General features: G+C 40.8%; 1 protein-coding gene across 4 annotated transcripts in view; it reads left to right on the forward strand.

Moving 5' to 3' along the window:
• The window catches only part of DGKI (diacylglycerol kinase iota), a 445,642-nt gene that overhangs the window by 173,973 nt on the left and 244,985 nt on the right, over positions 1–26,684 (forward strand). For all 4 annotated transcript variants that reach the window (XM_064373122.1, XM_021674149.2, XM_064373130.1 and 1 more), the window contains exons 4-6: positions 13,794–13,868; positions 15,249–15,305; positions 24,410–24,475. In XM_064373122.1, the coding sequence (XP_064229192.1) occupies positions 13,794–13,868; positions 15,249–15,305; positions 24,410–24,475 (198 nt within the window). The remainder of the gene's footprint in view (positions 1–13,793; positions 13,869–15,248; positions 15,306–24,409; positions 24,476–26,684) is intronic.

Below are 26,684 nucleotides of genomic sequence, written 5' to 3' on the forward strand. Positions count from 1 at the left end.
TTACTATGACAACTATCATGGGGGTTGTTATAATCACTATTTGGTATGAAGTGCTGTCTGTATATTAAAGGAGAAGCTAGTGCTGATACTGCTCACTTCATGTACTGGGAATAGTGATAGGAAGCCAAGGGATCTTCAGGATTCTGCCACTTCTAGGTGACCCTGGGTCGATAGGACCATTGTCTATTTGCAGAGCCCATTTTCTTCTTACCTCAAACTGTATTCTGGAGAACACTAAACTCATGAAAACAATACAGGGTATTATACATTAAAAGGAGCTCATGACCATAAATTTTGAAAACACTGAATGCCTTTGATATATAAATAGCTCCTATGAAACTCAATGAAGAATATAAGGTACGCAGGATTTCCTCCATTTTTTTGACGGGATGGGAGGATTGTGGAACCCATTAATTACCCCACAGAACACCCGTTGCCATTTTGTGGGATCTTAGTAGTCAATGGAAAAGTATCTGAGAAATGCTCACACAATGCTTTGCAGCTTTCCTAGGATTCATACTCATCTCTGAACCATAACAACAAACAGCAACCTTTTGAAGTGGTCATATTGGGCTGTTCACTTCTACCTAAAGATAAAGGAAAAAAAGAGCCACAGAGGCTCACTCACTCTCCAGAGCTTTATGGCTTGTTTTTTTCTATCTTTGTGCAGTTCTTTTGCCTTTATACTAAACTTTCATTAAGTCAAAGCTTATGTGTCTTATTTTATCCTTAGAGTTTGAACCTCTGAGAATAATTATCATCTCTTCTGTGATGAGAATTTTAGATTGAGGCTGCATTTGTGTGTTTGTGTAAGGGTGCGTGTTTCTGTGAAGCAGGTCTGTTGTTATTTGATATTGTATGGTCCTGTTACCTAGTAATAAAAATAATTTGCATCTGATTTAGCATGAGGTTTACATTTTACCAAGGCAATGCCCAGGTGTACAGAAATGCTTTCTCTTCTTCCAGTATTTTCCAAGAGCGGGGACCCAGAGCAGTAGCGTTTAACCAATATTCCTGTTGCTCAGAGGCACTCAGCCTTGGTGGAAGCATTAGATGCATTACCGGTTATTCCGAAACCACCCCGGCCCCCAGAGTTGTTATTGTCTCTGTTTGTTAGGAGCTGCTGCTGCTTGTTGTTCCCTGCCTCACTGACCCAGGCAGATACATATTCAGAAGGTAAGGCTTTAAAAACACAAGGAAATGAAAAATCCTGCTCCGATGTCTTCATTTAAGGAGGTGCAGGTGATGCAATGATGAAGCGTGTGGGCCTTGGAATCAAATGACCTGGCTTTGAATTCTGATTTCCAGGCTTCGAGTTGTGTGACACTGGTCCTTGTTTTAACCTCTTTAAGCCTAAGTTTTACATCTGTAAGATGGGATAATACTGCTTCTTGTGCTTGTTGTGAAAATTAAACGAGTTAATGCATATATAAGGCAGGCTGGCAAATCATAGGAACTCAATAAATATTGTCCACTGTAATCACTCCTCCTTGAATGAAAGTGGTTCCAAGAAATGGAAGCCAAAGAGACAGCCCAGATTACTAGTTTGGAGAGTCTTAGAATCACCTACTACCTTTGTTTCCTTGAGGAAAGTTGAGGACTGAGCTTGTGAGGTGAAACAACCAGCCCAGCTGAGTCAGGCTGCCCCTCCCCTCTGCTCCTTCCCCATTCTGTCAACCTTTTATACCAAACACCACTTACTATCATATTTTTTAAATTGCTCACTTATTTATATGTCTCCAACACTAGAACATAAGCGCCATTTAGCTCAGGGACTCTGCCCTCGTTGTACTCTCCTGTGTTCCCCACACTGAGGATAAGTGACTGCACTGAATAGTTACCCTGTGTGACTTAACATTGAATGAATGGATGAGTTCAATGAGGTGATTGCTGAGAGAGTGACACATACACACACAGATACCTGTCACCAGATCAACCCTGCCACTTAAGTATTGTTATATTTACAATTCAGGACGTCTGAATTCCTGCCTCATTTTTAAGGCTCTTTAGAGGGAGATTTAACACATGCAGCTAGCAGACTTGTGTGGGGTTTTAAGCCCTGTTTAGCCAGTGCCATGCCTTTTACAGTGCATTTTATTTCATTCTCGTGGAGAACAGAGACTGCTTTTTGCCATCTTGGCACAGTGACTAATGACAGGTTGTCATTAGTCAGTTCCTCTGGGGATCTCATGAGAACAGATCATATGAAGCAATCATGTTAAACATCATGTTTCTTATCTATCCTCATCAGTCTTGGTCTCCCAGTCTACCACTAGCAAAGAAAAGAGGAAAACAGTGTGTTGTAATACATAGAGATGGCTTTGGGTTAGAAAGACTTCATTTCCACTCTTAGCCAGTCTTTCTTGGGCAAGCTGTACAGTCTTATAGGGTCTCAGTTCCTTTAGCTATAAAGTGGGTGAGTCGTACCTACTTGGCATGGCAGAAGTGAGCTGTGTTTACAGTGTGGGTAATGTGTATATTACACTGCTAGCCTCCTGGCAAATCTCTGTGAGTATGATGTCCTCATTAAAAAATGATATGGGCGGGTGTGTATGTGTCAGTGAAAACATTACCAATTGGAGATACAGTATTGAGTAAACAATGACTGAAATGTCTGTGGGTCTTCCTGGACTAGATTGGCTGGAAGACTGCCTTAATTATGTCACCAACTAGCTTGGAATGTAAAAAATGGCAGTGAAAGGGTAGTTAACTTACCACAGCTTGACATGGCTTCTTAACTGGAAATATTCCATATCAAAGCAAATATCTCTAAATTATTGGTTAGAAATATTAAGCTGTGAACTTTAAGAAAATAATTCGATTTCTACAAAGTAAACTGATAATAGAAACATGTCAGGATTCATAATACAAGTAAGATGGTGTTTATGGTACTGTCACACCAGCAGGGACTGAAAATGGAAAAGTGTTGGGAATTCCTAATTTATACGAAGGCTCAAATCTCTGCTATACCCATGATGAAGTTCTCTACTTCAGAACTAGAGAAAGGCACGGAGACATCGAAACAGCATTTCCTATTAACTTGTTTTCATTATGACTTTTGTTACATGTCTAGGCCATCTTCACTCAAGTCTATCTGGTTGAAATTTGTGACTGCATGTGTGTGTGTGTGTGTGTATGTAGGGCTCTAATTGTATGATTTCTACTTATTAAGTCTGTGTACCTGTAATTATATTTATATCCATATTTGCATGTATATCAGCCCTTCAGTTGCCCTCCTATAAGACACATGGCAACTTTGACCTTCTGGTACAAATAATAACCTTAAAGAGAGGATGACAGTATAACAACAGCCACAAAAGCACCTGTAAAGAGCCAAAACCAGGAAGATTGCATATGATGAGTTAAAACTAGTGACTGGCCATGGTTGTTTACTGGCATCAAAGCTGAGAAGCATAGAGAAGCAAATGGAAAAAAAGATATAAGAGAAAAGACAAGCAGGCAAATTTTAAAGAAGCTGAAACAAGAAATGAGGGCCACAAAGTACAGAGAACTTTAATAGTAAGAGTGATGAAATATGAAGTTTCCTTGGGTCAAATGAGGGTCAGGGTGGGAAGTAGAATTATGGATTTTTAAAGAGTTTTTCAAGTTCATTAGGCTGGAACCCTTTTTAATGTATCATGACCATGAGGGAGGAGGCAGAAGGATTACCTGAGTGGCATGGTCATCTAGATGGAGGGGCACACTGAGTATCATTCCCCATGACTCTCTGCCCCAGCGTCTCTGAGTGAATCAGTTTCTTAGTATCATTTCATTAGGCTTGTGCAAACCCATTCAAACTTGTTAGGCCATTCGCCATGCTTGTTATAAAGACTGGCTGCAATATTTGTTTATATCTCAATAACTGTACCTGAATTGTAAGATTTCCAAAAGATGGTAACAGTAGGCAGTAGTCACCCAAATGAATTCCAAGGGGTAGACTTCTCCTAAGATTCACATCGTAGCTTTCTGCTTTTTTACTTGTTTGTATGTTTGTTCTAGAGACAAAGTCCTGCTATGTCACCCAGGTTGGAATGCAGTGATGTGATCATGGCTCACTGCAGCCTCAAACTCCTGGACTCAAGCCATCCTCCTACCTCAGCCTCTTGAGTATTGGGGACCACAGGCTTACAGTAGCTTTCTATTGAAACCTATCAGAAAAACTTTGTGCCTATCACTTTCTTCTCATTAAAAAGAAACATAAATCACTTTTAAAGCACTCTTAAAGAGTTTGATTCAGTACAAATTTTCGTATAAGCGTACACTGTTGAGATACAGCCATGTACCTTTTTCCTCCCTTAAAAAGAATCCTGTACTGTTCTGACTGTAGTTTTTACCAATCCTAATCCATTGCTCAAAACATGATGGATGTAACATTCTTTATAACCAGTCATCAACTTTAGCTTTGAATTAGCGCAATTCTAGCAATTTGGTTCTTATCAGATTGTTTCTCCTGTAAGCCCCGTTTGGCTGCTTCTCAGGAAGAGAAAAGATTTTTGTGTGTCTTTCTAATTCTTATATTCAGCTCACAGAGTCCTTTTTTTCCTTTGGCTTACTGCTGTAAGATTTTGGTTTTCTTTCTCTACAGATGAAAAATATAAAATACACTGGCCATAGGGAAAATGGACAACGTTTCATTTCGTGTTCAAACAGCACAGAGGCACCGCTCTTCTTTCTCCCTGTAGGTCTCTGGGGAGGCTGTGGAATTGACCCCTTCTAGGTGGGATTCAGCCTACCATCTAGAACCTACCTGCACATCTGAGGTTACTCAGGGAAGGTGCTAGCAACAGAAGCATAAATACTTCATATGCAAAGTGCTTTTGATAATGCGTTCCTCAGAACAGAACAAATCATGCTGTTTGAAGAGCATCAAGTGAGTTTTCCTGCTCTACTTAAGAGGCACTTTCAACCATAACACAGCATGAGACTGTCAGGTGTGCAGTCAGCCCAGCATATACACGACAGCAAAGCTGACCCAGGGGGAGGACTGAAGCCCTCCTGGGCTGCTGCTGATTCTACTGAGAGACATAAGGCCAAAGTATGAGGAATTCACGTTGACCTTAGCGGAGGCTGGCGTGGGGCTAGGAAGAGGGCTGTGTGTTCTCAATCACTCTTACATCTCTGCCTTTCCTTTGTTTTTCCATGCTCGTCATTCCAGTTCAGGCCCTCATCATCTCATATGAGAATTTATCACTGTGGCCTTTGAATTTCTTATTCTTTTTCAGAAAAAAAGCCAGTGTCCTAACCACAACTTACAAGACACCATGATCTGGCCTGCTGTTACTATCTGGCCTCATCTCCACTTCCCTACAATGGCCCCGGTCCCCGGCCACTCCTCAGCATCCTGACATCCTCATGCCTCTGAGCTTTGCACTGGCTGTGCCCTTTGCTTAGAATGCTCTTCCCTCAGATATCTACATGGTGAACTCTCTTACTTCCTTTGGGTGTTTGTCAAAATGTTCAGTGAAACCTTTCCTGGTCAACCTGTCTACAACTTCAATCTTCTCCTACTCCTGATATTTCTTATCTCCTGGTCCCTCTTTAATGTTCTCTTTGGTACTTATTTCTTTTTTTCCTTTTTTTTTTTCAGATGGAGTCTTGCTCTGTCACCCAGGCTGGAGTGCAGTGGCGTGATCTCGGCTAACTGCAATCTCCGCCTCCTGGGTTCAAGTGATTCTCCTGCCTCAGCCTCCCATGTAGCTGGGACTAGACGCACGCCACCATGCCCAGCTAATTTTTGTATTTTTAGTAGAGATGGGATTTTACCATGTTGGCCAGGATGGTCTTGATCTCTTGACCTCATGATCCACCCACCTCAGCCTCCCAAAGTGCTGGGATTACAGGTGAGAGTCACCGTGCCCAGCCAGTACTATTTCTATCAATATATTATATACTATACTTACCTCTCTTGTTTGTTGTCGGCCTCTCACAGAAGAATGTAAGTTCAGTGAGATAAAAACATTTTTTCAGGGCTGGGCACGGTGGCTCATGCCTGTAATCCCTGGTTCTGTCTGTTTTCTCCCCACTCCTGCAACTGTTCCCAAATAAATATTCCAAGGTTTTAACTGTAGACACAGGTGGCATCACATGAGCCATGATAAAATAGATGTAACTGTTTTAACTCTGTGCAGTCTATGTAAGACTCTCTTCTGCAAAATAGCCCTATGGGTCAGATAGTCCTATGGGCTCCCAGAAGAGATCTGATTTGTGCTCACAAAAATATTATAGTTGTTCAGTTATAATCACCATGAAGCCTGTATGCTATTTATTTTTTTTTTTGAGATGGAGTCTTGCTCTGTCGCCCAGCCTGCTATAATGTAGTGGCGTGATCTTGGCTCACTGTAACCTCCACCTCCCAGGTTCAAGCGATTATCATGCCACAGCCTCCCAAGTAGCTGAGACTACAGGTGTCTGCCACCATGACTGGCTGATTTTTTGTATTTTTAGTAAAGATGGGGTTTTGACATGTTGGCCGGGCTGGTCTCGAACTCCTGGCTTCATGTAATCTGCCCGCCTCAGCCTCCCAAAATGTTGGAATTACAAGTGTGAGCCACTGCGCCCAGCCACACACTATTTTTTCCCTATTGTGAGCAGAGGGCTTCCATTCCTGAAACACTTTGAGGGCGTCTCATTGCTGCTGCTTTTGGGATTGCTCATTGTGAGAATGTCTATGTCCCGGTGGGGGTTTTGTCTCCTAATGTTTCCTAAGCCACCGGTTCTCCAGACCGGGTTAAGTGAGGAGAGAGCTCTATGCCCGAAGCCCTTTCTCATTTCTTCCCTGCCCTTTTCCTTCCAGAAAAACTGTGTCAGGCAGTGTTCTTGGTGCTGGAATATAGCAGCATGGAAACACACAGAGGAACCTTCACCTTCCTGTAACTCTGTAATTTTGAAGCCCATGGCTTCTTGGGAGTAGTTCTGATTGCCCCTTCTCTTGCAGCTCCTCATGAGACAGCTCCTCTGACTTCTTAACACAGCCAGTGTACCCACTTGCCAGGTTTGAGGACATCCTACTCTACCTACCCCCAGACATACCGTTCAAACATCCACACTCAACCACCAGCCTTGAGCCCAATGACTCCTGTACGTAGACACCCAGGAGCCCAGGAATCGTCCCCCAATGGACATGCCAAAGAAGATCTCTATGCCTTTTTGGAGGCATTGGTGCCTACTACATAAAGCAACTTCAGATCTTCTTCCTGCTGGAGTGCCTTTGATTTTTTTTTTTTTTTTTTAATATACACCTTTTAAGGCCAAATTTAAGAATTTGCTTTCTCTGCTAGACCCCCTTTTACGGGCTCAGCCTCAGATTTTGCCCTCCTCTAAATGATAGCTTTTCTTGTCTGAGCTGTTGTTGAGCATGTACCCATGTGTGGCTCTCTCCTGCTAATGACCTTTTCTTCCAAGTCCCCCTCATCTCCCGAAGTCTCTTGCTAGCTCCTCCAAGGACGGAAGCTTCTTCCTCTTTATATCCTGTACAGCACTCATGTCGCCTCATACACATAGTGATGGTTAAAATAATTGGTGGACTTAATTTGCATAAATATATTCTGGAAAAGTCAGCAGTAACAGATTGTTTCAGCCATATGGAAGATTCACTTATGTAGGATACCTCAAACCATTGTGATTCCAGATACCTGGCATATGCAGATTCAGGAGTATTGGTGTATATCTGCGCGTTGCATGAGTATTTTGGTGTACTCCTTTGTAAGAGTCTCCAACCCAACCTCTAGTTGTTCTGACTGCTTTTCTTCCAGATATTCTGAGATACTTTTGGCATCATCCCTTATCAAGGGTGTTGATTGTTAGGGGCTATCTCAGAAGGTTTCGGTCCTCTCCAGGTCCTTGTCTGTCCACAGATCATGTTGCTCAAACGCCTGGGGTCTTGACAAATGAAGGCCTGCCCTCCAACATGGGCCAGCACTACTAAGGGCCGGGGGGGTCCTTTTAATGTGGAGTGAGGTCTCTCTGCAATTGAACCTCTAAGGAGAGATCTGAGTTTCCACTTGGATCATAGACTCCTCCAGACATGTGGCCTCTTTGCTCCTTGGTCTAGAATCATGAGATCCTGTTGTCGTAGACAGAATTAGTGATATACTGAGGATAATAGGAGTGTGCTGGAACTTCAGCTAGCCACCCTTCTCGCTTGTCCAAAATGTTCTATATTCTTTTGAAGGAAAAGAGGAGCCTGCATGAGTGACAGTGGAGGTCGGGCTTTGGCCCTGAAATCATATTAATGGAACTTTCAGATAATGTCATTCTTCATTTTTCCTATTGCCAATTTATAGATTGCATCCCGGACTCCCCAGAGAAGTAGAACTTGCCAAGTATGCTTGTCATTTCTTCTAATTAGGTTTTTACATAAGTCAAAGAACCCTTGTTTTCATTTACCTTGGATTATACAGCAACAAGGTTCTTGTGTAGGTTGCCAGAGGTGATCCCTACAGAAAGGACACCAGATTCTTGACATTCTAAGGGCTTAGGAAGGTTCCTCCCCTCCACTTTCCTAAGCATTCCATTAGCCCCACCACTGAAGAGGAGGAAAGGACAGTCCTGCCAGGGCTGCATGGCCCCTCCTTCCTGCCCTTGTCTCTATAGTGCTACTGTGGACTGGGCTTTGTGGTCTAAAAGGGAAGGAGAAGGGGCAGGAGGAGAGCACTCACTCTCCTGGCCTCTCTTGCAGTTTCCCCTTTGCCTGATTTTCAGCCTTCCCTCAGTTTCTAGTCCTCAGGGTGAATCTTCCCATCTAGGAGGCTAAGGGGTAGAGAAACCATGGGGGAGAAAGCTGGGAGGCAGCTCAGGGTTGACCTGGCCCAGCAGCCTCCTCTGTCCTTCTTCCTGGCTTCTCACCATGCGGCCCCACCTCTGGCCCTTTCCCCAGCATGCCCCATCTGCCTCCTTATGCACTCACAGTATTGTTGGTTCCTGCCTGGAGACCCTTTCCTGGCTGTAATCCCTTTGCTCACTGTGGCCTCATAGCTGTGATTTCTTGCATTAGGTCTGAGAACTCTGGAGTGAGGTCCCATGATCTCAGACTTTGCCCTGGTGTTTTTGGTCCTGCAGCAGGCTCTGGCCTCTGAGCTCTCTTGAGATGGGGAGACTAAGAAAGCATTGCCATGCTGGCTCTTTTCCCACTTCCTTCCCCATGTCCTGTCTCTGGTGATTGTACCTGTAGAGGTGGGAAGGCACAGGGGAAGCTCTTAGCAGAAGCTGTGTGGTCAGCAGGCAGTGCAGTTGGTCCCACTGCAGGGAGAAATAAGGCTTGGCATGTGCCTTATTCGGAAGGGGCCAGCCAGCCTTGTTCTTGCTTCTTGGGTGTCAAACTTCTCACAATTGGGAATGACAGATATTTAATTTTATTTACCTTGGGCAGCAAAAAGGCCCCAAACCTTTTATAAATCATAGGTCTGTGAAACTAGGTAACCCAAGGCCTTCAAGCACCCACCCCCTTCTCCTTTCCTCCCCTCTCCTCTCCTTCCCCTCTTTTTCATCTTTATTTTTCACCACCATCTTTCCCTTCCTTCCTTTCATTTTTTCCTCTATCAAACTCTCTCAACTCCCACCAGATATTCATTGTCACTTAGCAGAAATCACGTATCTTGCTCAAAGGAAGAAATAAATAGCTTTCTTGGTACATATAGATCAGGGACTTAGGCAAGGGATGTAGTTGGGTGGGATAGGATTAAATATTGAACTCCTTATCAGGGACTATTGTATACTCTCTGCCACTGCCTGCCGCTGATCCCTCTGTCCTCCTCAATCCCCATCCCCTGCTCCAGTGGTCTAAAGCTGTGACAGTTTTTCTGCCATGCCTGCTATGAGCTGAAGATTGGTGGAGAGCTGTCACTACTTTGAATGCCAGCAGTGCCTGCAGCATGGGAAATACGTAGGATGTGTTTTCTCTTATAACCACTGTGTGGCTGCTGGTGAGATCGTGCCCACCATCCTAAAACCTAGCATGTATATCATCGTGTTATTATTTAAGTAAATGCTGGTCATGTTTTTATTAGAACAGTGTAATATAATGGAAAGTGATCTATACTGTATTCTATTTTGTCTTAGCTTAAACAGATACGTCCCACCTCGCCCCCCGCCCACCCTGTGCCACACATCTACAAACAAGTTCCTTTTGAATATTAACACCAGCAAAATTAGGAAACCCTCAGTCAGAGTGCTTAGGTGCCCCTTGGTAATTAAAGCAGTAAGTTCAACAGGCCTTTAAATTCATCGAGGAGAGCAAATTATTGTTTTTTAAATAATTTTAATTTTTAAACATGTTTCATGTTCTAGGCAATATTTATTTTTTAAATTATGTTTTTGTGCTAGGTTCTATAACAATTATGTCCCAATGTGAAGAATAAGAGCTAACCTCGGCCGGTCATGGTGGCTCATGCCTGTAATCCCAGCACTTTGGGAAGCCAAGGTGGGCGGATCACCTGAGGTCAGGAGTTCAAGACCAGTCTGGCCAACATGGTGAAGTCACATCTCTACTAAAAACACAAAAATTAGCTGGGTGTGGTGCATCCCTATAATCCCAGCTACTTGGGAGGCTCAGGCAGGAGAATTGCTTGAACCCGGGAGGCAGAGGTTGCAGTGAGCCAAGATTGCACCATTGCACTCTACCCTGGTGGACAAGAGCCCAAATGAGTCTTAAAAAAAAACAACAACAAAAAACAAGAGCTAACCTACCAAATGCTTTTAAGTGACTTTCCTTAGTTTAATTTATAACCTTTCATAGTGAAGGAAGCACTGGCTCATATAAGTTATTTAGGAGAAAGTGAATATTTATAGTATTTAGAATGTCCAGATTCCTGCATTTTACCTTTGTATTTAGCTAGAAATTTCAAAATAAAAAATTGCAGCCTAACTAAGCACAAAATTCTGTATGTTTTGGGCAATTTCTGTCCTGAAGTTTTTATCCAGCTACTTCAAATCACTTTAACCAGTTGAACATAGTTATAAACCAAGAAGTCAGTGGTTAGAATTCCAGATTTGCTAAAACAGTTTCCATCAATTAAGGAACTAAAAAAATCTATTTACTTGGGCAAAAGACCTTGGACCTTCACTCACGATTTATTTACTTAATTTTACATATGATTGTAAACTGTGATTATCTGATTTCTCAGATTAAAAGCTGTTGAGAAGCTGCCGTTTAGGAAATTGAGAGCAACAAAAGACAGCAACAATGACTCAGAGGAGCTCTATCCAGACAGTAGGACAGGAAACAGAAAAGCGACTGTTCTTTGTAGTGTAATGCATCATGTTGTAGTCTTTATGAAGACAAATATAGAATACGGTCTATATATTCTGCCTCAAAAGGCATGTAAGTACATAATATATTTCAAGAGGATCTTTTAAAATTCAATATAGTTCAGTTAAAATCAGTTTGATAACTTATAGCACTTGACTCCATGTATTACCATTTGCAGAACATTACACTTAAGTTATTCCATATGAATGATGTTAGTGCATTTACATGAGGCTCCAGAAAGCTGAGACATAACATATCTTAACCCATGGGTTCTCAAGGTCTTCTAGACCAGATCCCTTGTTCAAAAGGTAATTTGACTCGGAATCCTGATTTGTAAAACAAAGAAAGGAAGAGGCATTCCCGTTTCATTGAATGCATGAGGCTTCCTGAGTTTCCTCTGTGTCCTCCTCCCATCTTCAGTGACTTTCATAGGAGCATATAAAATCCCTGGAACTCCATAGAACTTAATGCAGAGCATAGTGTCGAGCATAAAGCTAGACTAGGACAGGAGTTACTGGCAAGGAGGGAGGCTTTTCGGGAATACTTAAATCACAGCCCGTAAGTAGTTGCCTACCTTTGGTAATATTGCTTTGCTTATCCACGACGTAATTTACTAGGAGTTTCATGGGAAATGAATAGACAGAAATGAACTCCAGTTTCCTTAGCGTCACTGTAACTCTGGTTAGCAATGTGACTCAAGTGGCCCATGCATTTTCTGCAGGTGGTGCCAAAGCAGTGATTTGCACCAGGATATCCATAGGAAACAGAAGGGAAACCATGATTTGCTTATGGGTGCTCTACTCTGCAGAGCCAAATAGAGTTTTTTTAATTGTTCTTTTGATTGCTACTGCTGTGCTGCTATGATTACTACTTCGTGTTTTCTTGTTCCTCCCTCTCCTTCTTTTTCTCTAATTTTCTTTGTTAGTAATAGAACAAGACACTGCTCAGTAGTGTAGCTAGATGCTTTGGTTTCTTTTATCACTGATATGTGCAAAAGCAATTGTCAGACTTATTTCATGTGCTACAGCATGCTCTTCTCTCAGGAAGAGGAAATCCAAGAATAATGAAAGCATCTGCAAGCAGGGTAAAGAAATCTTAGTGGATATGTTCTACACGTTTCATAGCTGCAGTACTGCAGTGTTTTAAGTTCTTTGTAGGCAGCTGATGATATGTAAATACCCCATGTTGAACGAATGCAGCCATCCAAGACCTATGAGGCTGCAGCTTCTTTCCCAGTCCTGCCCCTCCATGGCGGTGCTTTGCAGCTCCTCCAGACTTCTCTGGCAGCAGCAGTACTTTATTTCTTCTCACCTACCTGACACAATTGATTCAAAAATTATACCTCAGCAGGGGAAACCATTCCTCAGAAGGGGAAGGTTGCCAGCAATCTCTAAGTGTATCCTCCTTAAGGACAGGAACTCAGGGCCTTTCACACTTGGATGCGTTGATAGACTATTTTACAAATAGGCTTAGTTATATTACGTTTCTTTCAGGCTCAAACACAGAAACTATTCATGCGCATGCTCCTTCCAGTCTGTCCTTTGTTGAGAGGGCTGAGCTTTCCTATCTTAGATCCTGCATGACACTGGCAGTCATGAAATGTAGATTCCACTCATTCATCTCTCTCCATGCAGTCTACTTTTTATCATGAGAGGAAAAAGAAAAACTTTCAAAGTTTTATTTTATTATAATTTTAAACCGGTACTGACTGTCAGAGAGGCTGAATTGTGTTCTGTTTATAAGCATGAGCTCTGAAGCCAGACCCCCTGGCTCTGCTGTGCCTTAATTCACTGACCTTGGGCAGTTTTCTCACCAGTAAAGTGGAGTTAAGAATAGGACCTGTTTCATAGGGTTGTGAGGGTTAAGTGAGCTACTATTTGTGAAGTGCTTATAAGAGCACATAGCAAATGCTATATTTCTATTAGCAGCTCTTGCTGCTTTTGTGGTTATTCTTATTGTTTCCTGGGTGTAAAAGCTGAACTTGCCTTCTTTTCCTTCTGGAAGATTTGGGCAGAACCTGAGTAACTTAATCTAGACTCACGCCTGGGATAGAAGCCTAAAACGAATGGCCCCTGAAAATCTAGGCACTTTGGCAATAGGGAAAGAATTCCTGCTTTCAACTTACGTCTAAGTTTGGATGTTGGTCCTGCCCCTTAGCTACTTGAGTGATAATGTAAAAAATATTTTAAATGGAAGAGCATAATGCCTCTATTGTAAGGTTCTGAAACAGAAATGACAGAATAAAGAGCCTAGTTCATAAGGCTCAAAATGTTGAAGCAATTATTATCATTATTGTTATTTGAAGAGACAGTCTAGCCCACCCTAAGTCGTGCAGATATGGAGCTACTTGGTGAGTGAAGAGAACTGTTGATAAAGTTTGTCAGCTTATCTGATATTTAAGATGAAGTTTTAAATTTGCTTAGTAATAGAAATATTGCAGTATTTGCTGTATTTATGTGTATATTATATATGCCCTCTTTAATACTAGCGAACTCTTCAGAACAGACTGTTAACATTTTTTTCTTGTCTTTTGATTTGAATATTACAGAAATCAGCTCTCAGGAGGAAGTGTGCAGTCTGTAAAATTGTCGTCCACACCGCCTGCATTGAGCAGCTAGAAAAGGTAAGAGCGCGCCACCTGCTGCAGTTTTGTTACATTGCAAGTATTTGGTCTCGGAGGCTCGGTGTAAATTTCTAGTTCCAACTTTTTGAAAACAATGCCCTTTAAAAAAAGCTGGAAGTTCAACATTATTACCAGATTAATCATGGAAAGACAACGTTAAGAATCATTTACTCTCTCGTTTGCTGAAGAGTAATTGGATATCATTTTACATGGACTCTTGGGAAAAGGAATAACACAGTTAAATGGAAAAGCCTGGTGTGTGCTTTTCCATTATATCATCTCAGTTCAAGCATTACTATTCGCCCATAGGCTTTTCCACAAGCAGTATTTTTTTTTTAAAGAAGGAAAAAATTCTATAAACTCTTTTTAATTGTTGTTTAAATGTGTCTGACTTGTGTGGTTTACTTCTTCCCAAAGTGGCTCCAAGGAAGCCAGCAAGCTGGAAGCCAGCTCTCAGTGGGTGGGGCTCCTCCTCTTGCTGCGCAAACGTGTGGGTGGGGCTGGACGTGGCATCCTCGTGATGTCATGCCTCCAGAATAAGTGGATTCGGCTAAGTTCATTTATTTGTCATTTAAGGGATGGAAAAGGCTCCAATAGTGACTTGTCTGCCATCTTCTTCCCTTTCACACTTCACTCCATTTTCATGTGTATTATCTGTGTTCTCTGTGTATTATCTATGTTCTTGAGCTGTCGTGGGTAAATGCATTGGAGTATTTTAGCTCCCCAGGACATTCATTTAGTTTCACTGACATGACCAGTTGATCCTCATTGATATCTTGTGGCAATGACTACCAACATTTTATCTTAATACTATCTTTTCTGTCCCAACTTCCCAGACTCATCTCTACCTTCATTCTTTTGCTCCTTTCACTTTATGGAGTAGCTAACCAAGGTGTAAATGTGCCCACTAGGAGACCCCCACCTCTAAAAGAAAGGCAGTGCTGAATCCTTTTATAAAGAATAACTCTGTTGCCTTTGAATAATCATCATAACGCTAAAAAAACCCTCAAGTTTATATTTTCTACTTTTACAATCCGAAACCCAGCTGGGTAGTTTTAGCTGCCAATATCTTTCCTCTGGGCTGTTTCTTATCTCAGTTTCTCACATTTGTGGTGTAAGAACATTATTGTTTAAAGGTGCTTAGATTTCATCCGTGAGAATGAAGGAAGGGGGTTGGAGATATAGAATCACTTGGGCTCTCTGTTGATTATCTAATGTGATGATTTCGAAAGACTGAGAAGAGCATTATTCCTTGTTCTTTGGAGGTTTTGTTTTGCAGTCTCAATATCTGTCACTGTTGTTGGTTTTTTCTTTTTCAGGTAATGCAGTCTAATCTGATGCTTATCTCTAATATAATATACTTTTCTTTTCAAATGACAGATTAATTTCAGATGTAAACCAACATTTCGAGAAGGAGGCTCAAGGTCGCCAAGAGAAGTGAGTATTTCAGAGCTTTATTTCAAGTATCACCTTTGATTTCTCACTGATTCAGTGGATTCATAGATATTCATCAGAATATAAAAAAATAAATTCTATCTCTCTCCATTGCACATCAATTTTTTGTTAACACATCAATAAATACCATCAATAAAATCTCCAAGTCTTCTCGACATGTACACACTGCACTTTATTATCATAAAATGTCCTGGGGAGTTAAGGTCTTACCGAATGAACCAGAGGCTAGGGGGAGACGGTCGTGATAGACTTCAAGGGGTGAGAAAGAAATAGACTTCTATTGTTTTCTGGTTGATTTTAAGTTCACTATTCAATTTTGAGTGGGTATAAGCTATTCATGGGGCAGCAGAGTAACTGGTTATTCACATAAGCCCTGGAGTCAGATGGTTTGCTTTCAAAACCAGCATTGATGCTGTGTGATCTTGGGTGTCTCACCTAAGCTCTCTAAATCTCACTGTTTCCATTTGTTAAGTAAATAAGTAAATACATCATAAGCTAGAACTGCATTCAGTTCTCAGCCCCTGACCCCTCCACTCTGGTCATGAATATAAACAGGTAAATAGGAAATTAGAATGAAGAGTTGTTACCGATGTGTTAGTGGGAAGCAGAGGTATGACAAGAGGAAGCAGCACTTGTTTGTTCAAATTTTATTTGGAGACAGCAAGCGCAGTTCAGTCAAAGATGGAGAAGGCAGGGAGGGTTCTCAGCCTTCCTGTGTTATTCTGGACAGTTTAGCTCCAGGCCCAAAATTGCACTCCCCAATCAGTGAAACAAAAGCCTGCAATGAACAGAACCTGTCCTCCTAGAACATAGTTCAGCCTGCCCAGCAGGCACTCATTCACTGCCTCCCAAACACTGCCATCTGATACGGTATCTTCCTTAAGACAAAGTCTGGTAAAAATGATTTCTGATAAGCATACTTTCTCAGGGAGACGAGTTTCAGTTCCACTTACAGATTTACCCCTTGGAAACCTCCCTGGCTGGTCTCTACTCCTCAAATAAGCTCTGTGTAGTAACAAATAGGAAAGACAGGAAAGGAATCAGAGAAGGGGCTTCCTGGAAGAGGTGGCAATTAAGCTGAGACCTTAAGGAGCTAACTAAGTTAAGTGAGAGGAGGGTGGTTAGGAGGTGAGTGGTGAGAGCCTTCTGGACAGAAGGAAGAGCACACAAGTACAAGTGAGAGAGAGCAGCATGCTGAGTAGGATGTGAGATCTGAGATAGCAAAAGCCAGACCATGAAGGTACTTGTAACACATGCTGCAAGTTGAGTGTTTTATCATCGGGATAGTTGGGAGGGGGGCGTTAAACTACTTCAAGACAAATATTGTTCAGTCTGCAGTGTGGAGGAAATACCGTGCAGGTCAAGAGTTGGAGGCACAGAGACAACTTTCAGAAGCTATGCTAGTAATCTAGGCAAGAAATAATGGTCACATGAACTAAAAATAACATGGGTAGATATGAGTTTGAAGGAAACAAAATTGACAGGATGTAGTAATTGATTGGATTTTGGACAAAGAGGAGCCCAGACTAAACTGAGCTACTGCTGAAAAACAAACAAACAAAAAACTGATTAGATGTTGGAAAATGAGTTGATTTGAGGATGGGGTGGGGAGGTAATGAGTTTAGCTGTAGAACTGTGAAGTGTGAGGTGTGCCTGTTATCCTCAATTGGAGATGCCCAATAGAAGGTTGAGTGGGTATATGAGTTTGGAGCTTATGAGGAAGACTGGACTGGAGGTCAGGCATTGTGAGTCATCAGCATGTTTACACAGTAGTTAAAGCCGTGGGAATAGATGAACATGGAGAGTAGGAATAGGAGATACCTGAGAATCACAAGCGTTTAAAGACAGTTGATGAAAAAAGAAAACATGAATATGAATGCTCTAATTGTTAGTGACAATGCAAAAGGACTGGGAGAAAATATGGAAAGAGAATAGGTCGGGGTGAAGTTGTAGAAAGAGAAAAACATAGTTGTCCCATCGTGTGTCTTCTCCCACTGTGTTTGTCCAGCATAGCAGCCATAGGAAGGTTGTGGGCCCTGTGCAGGGTGAGAAGAGCAGGAGAAGAACGATAGGGCTGTGGTGCCTCAGTGCCACCCAGAATGCAGACAGCGTGGGCCGGGAGATAACTCAGTGATAACTCAGATGAACGAGGTGCTTTATTTAGGAAACTTGAAGGGATAGTTTCATGTTAAGATGGAGTTTATGACTTTCCAACCAGGGGATTCGTATACCTACCTTTAGCTTCCTGCCCTCCGATATGTATCTCTCTCTGTAGATAGGTGAGTGTGGAGGCAGGGGAAGAGAGAAAGAGAGACCATTCTAATTGTCCAATTTTTCTAATCTAGATGCTTTTGTTTTTTATTAGCCTGTACCACTTCTCTGAGACTAGACCTTCCATAAGGGTTTTGGATATTCTCTCTTGTCTTCTTATCAAGGACTTGAAATTCCTTCCTTTAATATATTTTCATTCCCTCCCCTACTTCTAGATTATTTCTATCAGCATAAACGTGCTCTAATATTTTCTATCATTAAAAAAAAAGCATCTCTTAGCCACTAACTGTGTCTTACCTGCTGCTGTAATTCTCAGTTTTGTGGTCAAACTGCCAAGCTTCCAGAAAGTGTTAACTATGTAAATTATTTTCAGTATGTCACTTTCTAATTATTGTAACCTGTTCTGATCTGATTTCTACTCTATCCATTTACTGAAATTGCTTCTTTTTTCAGTGTTGCCTATGATCTCCTATGTGCTACATGTTTTAGGTTTTATTTATTTTTCTGTTCTTTCCTTATCCAGTCTCTCAAAAAATGTAAGGTGTTACATATTCCATCCTTCTTGGAATGCCCTCCTCTCTTGGCTTCTCACATCATCCTCTCCTAATTTTCTGCATTGGGTAGCCCTGCCCATTGCTTTTCATGCTCACTCACCCAACCTCTGCAGATTCCTCTGAGCTTAGTTCTTATCTGTGTTCTCTTCTCTCTGCCCACTCCTGTTAGGGAAGCTCATCCAGTCTCATAGCTTCAAATACCATATGGGCTGACAACTCCTAACTTTACATTTCCAGTCTGCATTTCTTGGAGTTCCACTTGGCATGTCCCTTGAATGTATCACAGTCGTCTTAAATATAATACATCAAACACTAGACTATTTCCTTCACCATAAAAACAATTTCAAAACAATTTTATGCATCTCAGGAAATGAGATGGCTGTTGATCTGGTTCCTCAATTTAGAAAACTGTGGGGTCATGTTTATTCCTTCTCTCACAGACTCCCCACATCTAATTAATTTGCCAGTCCTTTCAATTTTATTTATAAAATATATTTCAAGTCCATTGTCTGCAATTCTATCACCAGCACCTTAACCTAAGGTACTGTGACCTCTCCCCTTTGATCAATGAAATAGCTTCTTTGTGATTCTTCAGTTTTCACTTTCAATCCACCCATGATTTAAAAGAGTGATCTTTCAAAATGAAAAGTAGATTATTAGGTTGGTGCAAAAGTAATTGAAAGTAATGGCAAAAACAGCAATTACTTTTGCAGCAACCTAATATAATATTCCCTGGCTTAAAACTCTCCAGTGGTTTCCATAACTCTTAAAGCAAAACCAAACCCACTGTCTTGGCATGAAAAGGGCCACATCGTCTGGCCCTTGACTGCCTTTCCGGCCCCAACATGGACTTTCTTTCCATTTGTGAGGCACACACCAAAATATTCCCCACCGTTGAATATTTGTGTATTTCATTGCTGTACTGAAAATCTCTTTGCATGACTGTTTCTTACAGTTAGGCCTTAGTTCAAATATCCCCACACAGACATTGTCTTAGTCTTTTCAGGCTGTTGTAATAAAATACCATAGACTAGATGGCTTATAAGCAACAAAAATTATTTCTTACTGTTCTGCAGGCTGGAAGTCCAAGATCGATGTGCCAGCATGGCCCAGTTCTAGTGAGGGCCTTCTTTGGGGTTGCAGACTGCCACCTTCTCATTGTATTCTCATGTGGAGGAAAGAGGGTTAGAGAGCTTTCTGCAGTCGCTTTTATAAGGACCCTGATTGTATCCATGAAGAGTCTTCCCTCATTACTTGATCACCTCTCAAATATGTCACCTCCTATTACCATCACTTTGGGGTTTAGGATTTCGACATATGAATTTTGAGGGGCCACAAATTCCAGTCCTTTGCAGAGGTCTTCCTTAACAACCACCTTTAAATATATAGCATACTGTTCTTTATCAAAGGGGGCACTTTGTATGCCATAATAATTTATGCATATTACTGTTCACTTGTCTAAAGAATGTCTCCCTTCTTTAATGTAAACTTTGGGGGGTCACTCATGGAATTTGTTCTAAATTAATTGCACCAAAACACAGAGTATGTGATTGGTGGATATCTGCTGATTGAATGCATTTACAAAGGTGTTCATTTCTCCCAAAATGTTTAGGAACTCTTTATCTAAAAGGACATTTTGGAGATGAAACTTATGACTCACTGACTGTGACCCATTTGATATTCTTAATTAAAAATTAAGAATTCTTACTACTACTAATTTAGGTGTTTACTTAGTAAATGGAAGAACATTTGCTTTAGAATTAGTATGACCCTAGTTTAGATTATCCTCTGCTTCTTTTCCACTAAGTGGTAAGAATCTCTGGAGCATGGATTGTTGGTCACTATGCTCTGGCATTTGTATAGTGCCTGACATGTGGCAGTTTTTAAATAGATATTTGTTGGAGTCCTCTAAGTTGAATCTTTCTGGATCTCCTTTTTCTTAGTCATAAGCTATAACAGATTAGGTTATGATTTCTAAGATCCTTTCAAACTCTCAATGAATAATACATATGTATATATATAAATTTTTTTTAAAAATTTTTTATTTCCATAGGTTTTTGGAGAACAGGTGATATTTGGTTACATTAGTAAGTTCTTTAATGGTGATTTGTGAGATTCTGGTGCACCCCGTCACCCAAGCAGTATATACTGAACTCAATTTGTAGTCTTTTATCCCAGTTCGATTGACTGTTTGAAAATAGCTGAACAGTTGTATTATGTATTTTTGCTAATAATACTGAATACAAGCCCTGAAATAATGCATTACTAGTATTTTAACACCCAAAAGTAATAGTCCTCTCCTTGCCCAGTATTTGAAGTTGTATATGAATAATTCTGAAGTTATTGATGAGCAATAAAAAGGTTTTATGGTGTTAGGAGCCTTGCTTTGCTATCTTAACGGCAATGTATCAGCACTTACATTTGCAGTGTTAAGGATCCTGAGTCCAACATCAGTTCAGCAATTTAGGAGCTCTTAATATGGTCAAAAGAAAAGAGTGTGAGAAATTAAAGTGCTTGGGATATAAGGACTAGAAAATAGCAATGATTCTAGAGTAATGCTTTTTTTTCTTATTGATGAAGGCAATTGATGATCCCCCCCTCCTCCATGGTAACTATGTGATTTAAAAGTCAAAGAAATTAAGTGGATAATTCCATTCAGTTCAACACACATGTACTAGATGTTTGCTTTGTTCAAACTATGATTAAGCAGCAGTAGAATAAATTTATACTGGGCCTTGGAAGAACTCTGAAGAGAAGGATGGCGGCTATCTCCTATCACAGAGCTGTAGTTTGAAGACAGTTACTCAATTTCTTCTGTGATAGTGATTTTGTACAAGTTAGTTTATCAACCCATGCCTTAGTTTTCTACTTATTTTCTAGGAAGGATGATATTAAAAAATTTAACAAATGGTAGAGCCATAGAAATATTTAAATAATAATTTTAAAACATTCTTTTTTATTCCCCAACCAAACTATATGATATTATACATCTGCTTACCAAATGATACACAGTAGTTCCCTCTTATCCATGATTTTCAAGGTTTCAGTTACCCAAGGTCAACCACAGTCCAACAATATTAAATGGAAAATTCCAGAAATAAACAATTCATGAATTTTAAATTGCATGCTGTTCTGAATAGCATGACAAAATCTTGTGTCATCCTTCTCTGTCCTGGGATATGAATCACCCCTCTGTCCAGCGTGTCCACTACCTACCCATTCGTCACTCAGTAGTTTTCTCAGTTATTAGATTGAAGAATCATTGTACATATAAAGTTTGGTACTATCCATAGTTTCAGTCATCCACTGGGAGTCTTAGAACATATCTCCTGGGAAAAAGGGACGACTGGGTGTTGCAGTACACATGATGAAGTCTGTCCTAAGATTTCTAAGTAATTGTTGATCTGTGAAAAGTGTTGGCTGACTCTTTTGAGTAGAGCTGTCACTTGCTAAATGGTCCCATGAGTCAGCCATGATTTCACACAGGTAATTGCATCAAATGTTTCCAACATGTTCTTTCTTAAATTGATAGTCATTAGGTGATTTGTAATCTCAATAAGTACAGAATTTTTCTGAACATCAATGATATTGTTCATTTTCTCTCAGCTTCTGCTATACTAACGGTAATTACCTTACCTTTTTCTATTAAGTATGATACTGACATTTTTATATATTCACTGTTTCTACTACTGACTGTCATTGAAATCATTTGTTGATATGTCATGCTGGAGTATTGTGAGCCCTGTCTTGTGGGACAGAGGAAAGGCACAGTGACACAATGGTAAGAGCACAGATTCTGCTCCCAGCCTGTCTGGGTTTGGACCCTCACTTTAACCTTTATATTTTAAGTAACCACTATATGTATTAATTTCCTTATCTGTAAAATGAGGATGATATTGACCATTCAAGTCAAACCTTCTGATAATGTGCCCTACTATAGTGTGAACTGGGATATCCTGCAGTTGGAAGCTGGCTCCGGTTCTCCCTAACTCTTATTTTTAAGCAGGCAGTGGACTAAGGTTCTCATCTTATCTCTTCAGTAGGCAGATGGCAGAGGGGTCGGCAGTAGCCTCAGCTGCAAAGAAAAGAGGTGGCAGGTCCAATACCTTCATCCTCAGTAGAATTTTTGCACTGAACTGGTGAGATGGATACTGATAACTGGGCAGGTTGTTCTGGAGTTGCCGTCACTTTCTTGAAAGCCGCAGCCAGCCATAGGACCCAGGATTGTCTATCCATGTGGATATTTAAGATTGTACAGACAATTACCACCAGCTGGGCCCAGCCCAGCATTCTGAGATTCTTTGGGGGAACCAGTAACATTGCAACATGATTTGTTTTCAGAAGAGAGAGATCACTGGAATAGGATCCTGGAAACATGTCATGTCAGATATTAACATCGTAATTGCTTAATAATGAGGAGGTAGAAGTGGTCTCTAATGTTGAGGGGAGGTAGTGGATGCTGTGGCAGCAAGGGAGGAGTCAGGAAGATGGTAGGGGCACCCTAAGCTGCAATTTACCAGTCCACAGGTATTTCAATGTTTCAACAATTCATAGGACTTTACTGATACATTCCAACTAAGTGACATCTCTACTCCTGAAAATTCTCATGAAGATTAAAAGAACTATGATGGATATAGATGCACAAACTATTACTTATAAAATATTTTTTAAAGTGCATGGCACACAGTACTCAACAAGTGTTAGCTATTATAATTAGCTTCTTTCTTAGAACAACCTAAGCTTGTGTCTTTGTTTTATTAAACTGTGGTAGTAGGAAAAGCAAGACAAAAATCAGACTGAATTGTGGGACCATTGTGCTCCCTTATATCTGATTATAGTTAAAAGACCATTATTCTTCCAGGGTCTTTGTTTAGTTTTAGTTTAAGTGGATGTGACATTATTAAGAGAAATAGAGGTGGCATTTCGGTATTGATAATGCTAATGCTTATTAGCGGTATTCTTGTCACTGTGAATTTCATGTCTTGACTTAGAACATTTTTTTCCCCTCTACACTGATCTATTTTCTGTCTACCTGTACTTACTAATAGAACAGTGCCTGGCATGTAGGAAAAATTTGAATAACTGAATATATATTAAAGCGGGTTTTAAAGGGAAAATAGGGACTATGGCTAGATCCTATAGTAGACATGTTAGTATTAGGTAAAGCGTGTTTTCACAGAAAAGGGCAAAAGAAAACAAAGAGTACTTTAGGGGTGTTGATGTAAGAGCGATAAATTGTTTGTAAGTTATTAGGGCTTGCCTGCATTCTTAGTCCTGAGGGTGACTTTCTTGTAATGTATCCTGAGAACTAGCAGTGAATGGCGCTGCTTGACTCTGCCCCAGGAGTGCTTCTCTACTTGGGAGGAAAAGGACTTTCTGTATTTTCTGCAGTCTGAGACAAGGATAGACCATGAAAGCTAATCTCTAATAGTTCAAAGTGCCCAAGGATGGTTTAAACACAATACCATTGCAAAAACACCATCGATATGCTTATATCTCTTGTCCTTGACATCTGTTTCCTTCAGCTTTTTTCTTTCTTCATTCTATCTGGTGAATAATTCTCACACCTAAGTCTTGGATTAGGAGATTTATTTCTGAGAGTTTGATTGACATTCTCTCTAGCTAGAATGTTTGATATAGGGCCTGCCTGCCACAGATAAAGCACTACATACCTATTTGTTAAATTGAACTGGATATTGTTTCAGCGTCTCCCCTTCACCCTCCCACTTTTCTTTGGATATTTCTTTTACCTGCCTCAGTTACCTCCCAGCCCAGTGTCCTCTACTGTGGTCACAAATCTGCAGAGTGTTTGACTAGTAAGACAGTAGAGTAACAGCGATCTGGTATGACCACTTGCCACTTTGAGGACATGGAGGGAGGGCATGAGAAGTGGAATGTACAAATATGAAAGATCATCGGGGATGGAGGACTAACTTCATTTGTCCAAGTAGATTCATGTTTATTGTTAAGTCATATCCATAAATATTTATTTCTGGGCTCATCTGGGCTTAGATCCTGGTTTATATAAATCAGTAGTATTACAACATTATAAAATGAATATTGAGGTTTGCAAATCAAAACATATTCAGTCAAGTGCAGTAGCTCATGCCTGTAGTCCCAGCTTTGGAGGATTGCTTGAGCAGAGGACTTAAAGGCTGCAGTGAACTATGATTATACCACTGTACTCTCACGTGGGTGACAGAACAAGACCCTGTCTATAGAAATAAATTAAAATATTGATTTAATTTTGTTTTCCCGCAGAATTTTGTGCGTCATCACTGGGTGCACAGGCGTCGGCAGGAGGGGAAATGTAAGCAGTGTGGTAAGGTAAGAGCCCAGCCACCTCATGGCCTTGCAGGAGGCTGATGTAGATGAGCCCTGTCCCCAGATCCAGTGTTCATTACATCAGTTCCTTTATGAAAGACCTTACTTGTCCGGGTTTCCTTAAGAGGCATTGTAGTTGTTCTAGAACTCACTGCATGAGGCAATGGTGTTAATAAAAAGAATTAGCTCATTTTAAGATACATCCATGCATTCTTACGGTGAATTTCATTGATGATTTTTGAAAATATAACTGTTTTGTGAAAACTCCCTTGTGAAGACAACCAGCCCATCATACTTTGGTCGGTAGCAGCAAATCAATGGGTTTGAGCAATGCTACTCTTGCTAATATATACTTGTGTTTGGGCAGAACTATTTAGGGCAACAAGGTCAGAAGCTAGAAATGTGTTGTTCCCTTGGGACATTAACCAGTTCATGGAAGAGATGCCCTTTTTATTTGTGGTTATTTATATCGACCTCCTCTGTCATCATGACTGGTTATAGGCCCCACGGGATGCAGTGTCACTTGGAAAAGTGAGCTGGGGCAAGGAGTGGGGGTGTCATGACTGTATACTACTAAATGCCATAGATTCCATGTGTCGTTGACCCCCAAAAATTTGCGTTATAGCTTTTTCCAATGTACAAAGATCTACTTTAAGGATGACAGTGTAACCCTCCCAGAGGATCTATATTTATATTGAGATTCACCACCAATTTTTTTTTAGTGACATTAAAAAATATTAATAGTAAGCTGATGGTCATCAGTAAAGGGAAGTTTTGATTTTGTGGAGAGCAAGATAATATTGGGGAATATATTCCTCAATACTTATTCATCTGTTTGTTTATTCATGTGACTCCTTTGGGTCAAGCATTGGTGTGAGCTGCCCAGGACAGCATTTTTGACAGTAGAGCAATGCAAGGAAATATTGGCTGCCTCAGGTAGGGTTGTGGAGGATGAGAGAGACTTGGAAAAACTGCATTAATTTTGTTGTTTTGCCTCATGCCTGGGAAGAAAGTATGCTGTAACCATTGGTTATGAAGTTCTTCTCTGGAAGGCTACACACCTTAGCCTCCAGGGCTTAGGCTTCCATTGTAACCAGTATTTTGTCTCCACTTCAACCCAGTAGCTCTCAGTTGGTTTTCTTTTAGCCTGTAAAGAGGATGAAAAAACAGTGAAAGCAGGATGAGGTAAAACAAAGCAAACAAGGAGGAAGAGGGAGGTGGAAAGATTGTACCAATTCTTACTGGCCATCTTACATGTCCTGGGGAAAAGGAGGTCACACCTCTACTCTCACATGAACTTTCTTTCTTGGGTCCATCTACCTCTTCCAAGGTGTTGCTTTGGAGCTTATGGATTTTCTCTTACTTCATGAATCATTGACTGTAACTTTACCGTAAGAGTCTGTGTGTGTGTGTGCGTGTGTGTGTGTGTGCATGCGTGTGAGTGTAAGAGAGATGCTGCAGCCAGGCAGGCATAGCCATTTTTGGGGTCAGAGATGTAAAGAGTAGTAAGAATCTGGATGAATAGGTCCTTCACTTTGGAAAAATATCTTCACTGGAGCCCAGTAGCTGGCACCACCTCAATAATATAAGCCATAATGGAGTGGGAGGGATTTTATTAAAAGAAAATCAATAAACATTATATACTTCGAGACAAGTGTTCCCTAGTGCCATATTGCATAAAACACCAAGTTGTCTGTAGTACTTCAAAAAGTCTCTCTCCTGGCCTCATGTTGGCATGGTCAACAGAATGGGAAGAACTGGGCTTCCTCTACCATGAGTTGCTCTGTCTCCTTTCCTGCCAGTGTTCCCAGCCAGCTGTCATGCTGTGCTCACAACTCGCTGCACGTCAGTGGTCAGCGGGGAAGTCAGTGATCCCAGCTCATCACGTCATGTTTTCAAAATATTGCACTATTATAGTCGTCTCTTTTGTTTATAATCCAGCTTCTCCATGAATTCTTCAAGACTCAAACAATTATGGGATGGGTGGGATTGTCTCCTTGCCAAATAATAAATTACCCTCCCTTGAATCCCAGCTTCAACCCTGGACTAGAGGAAAGCTGTGGCTCTATTTCCATTTACCAATTAAGTAATGAAAATTCACTCCAAATGTTGTTGCTGTACATTATTTTCATCAATAGTGTTGTATATTCATATATATTCATAGACTTTTAATACTCACTCCATCCCCCATACACACACACACACACACACA

The sequence above is a fragment of the Aotus nancymaae genome, unplaced genomic scaffold (genome assembly GCF_030222135.1).
Source record: "Aotus nancymaae isolate 86718 unplaced genomic scaffold, 86718_ANA_hifiasm-v0.15.2.pri h1tg000002l, whole genome shotgun sequence".
Taxonomy (NCBI): domain Eukaryota; kingdom Metazoa; phylum Chordata; class Mammalia; order Primates; family Aotidae; genus Aotus; species Aotus nancymaae.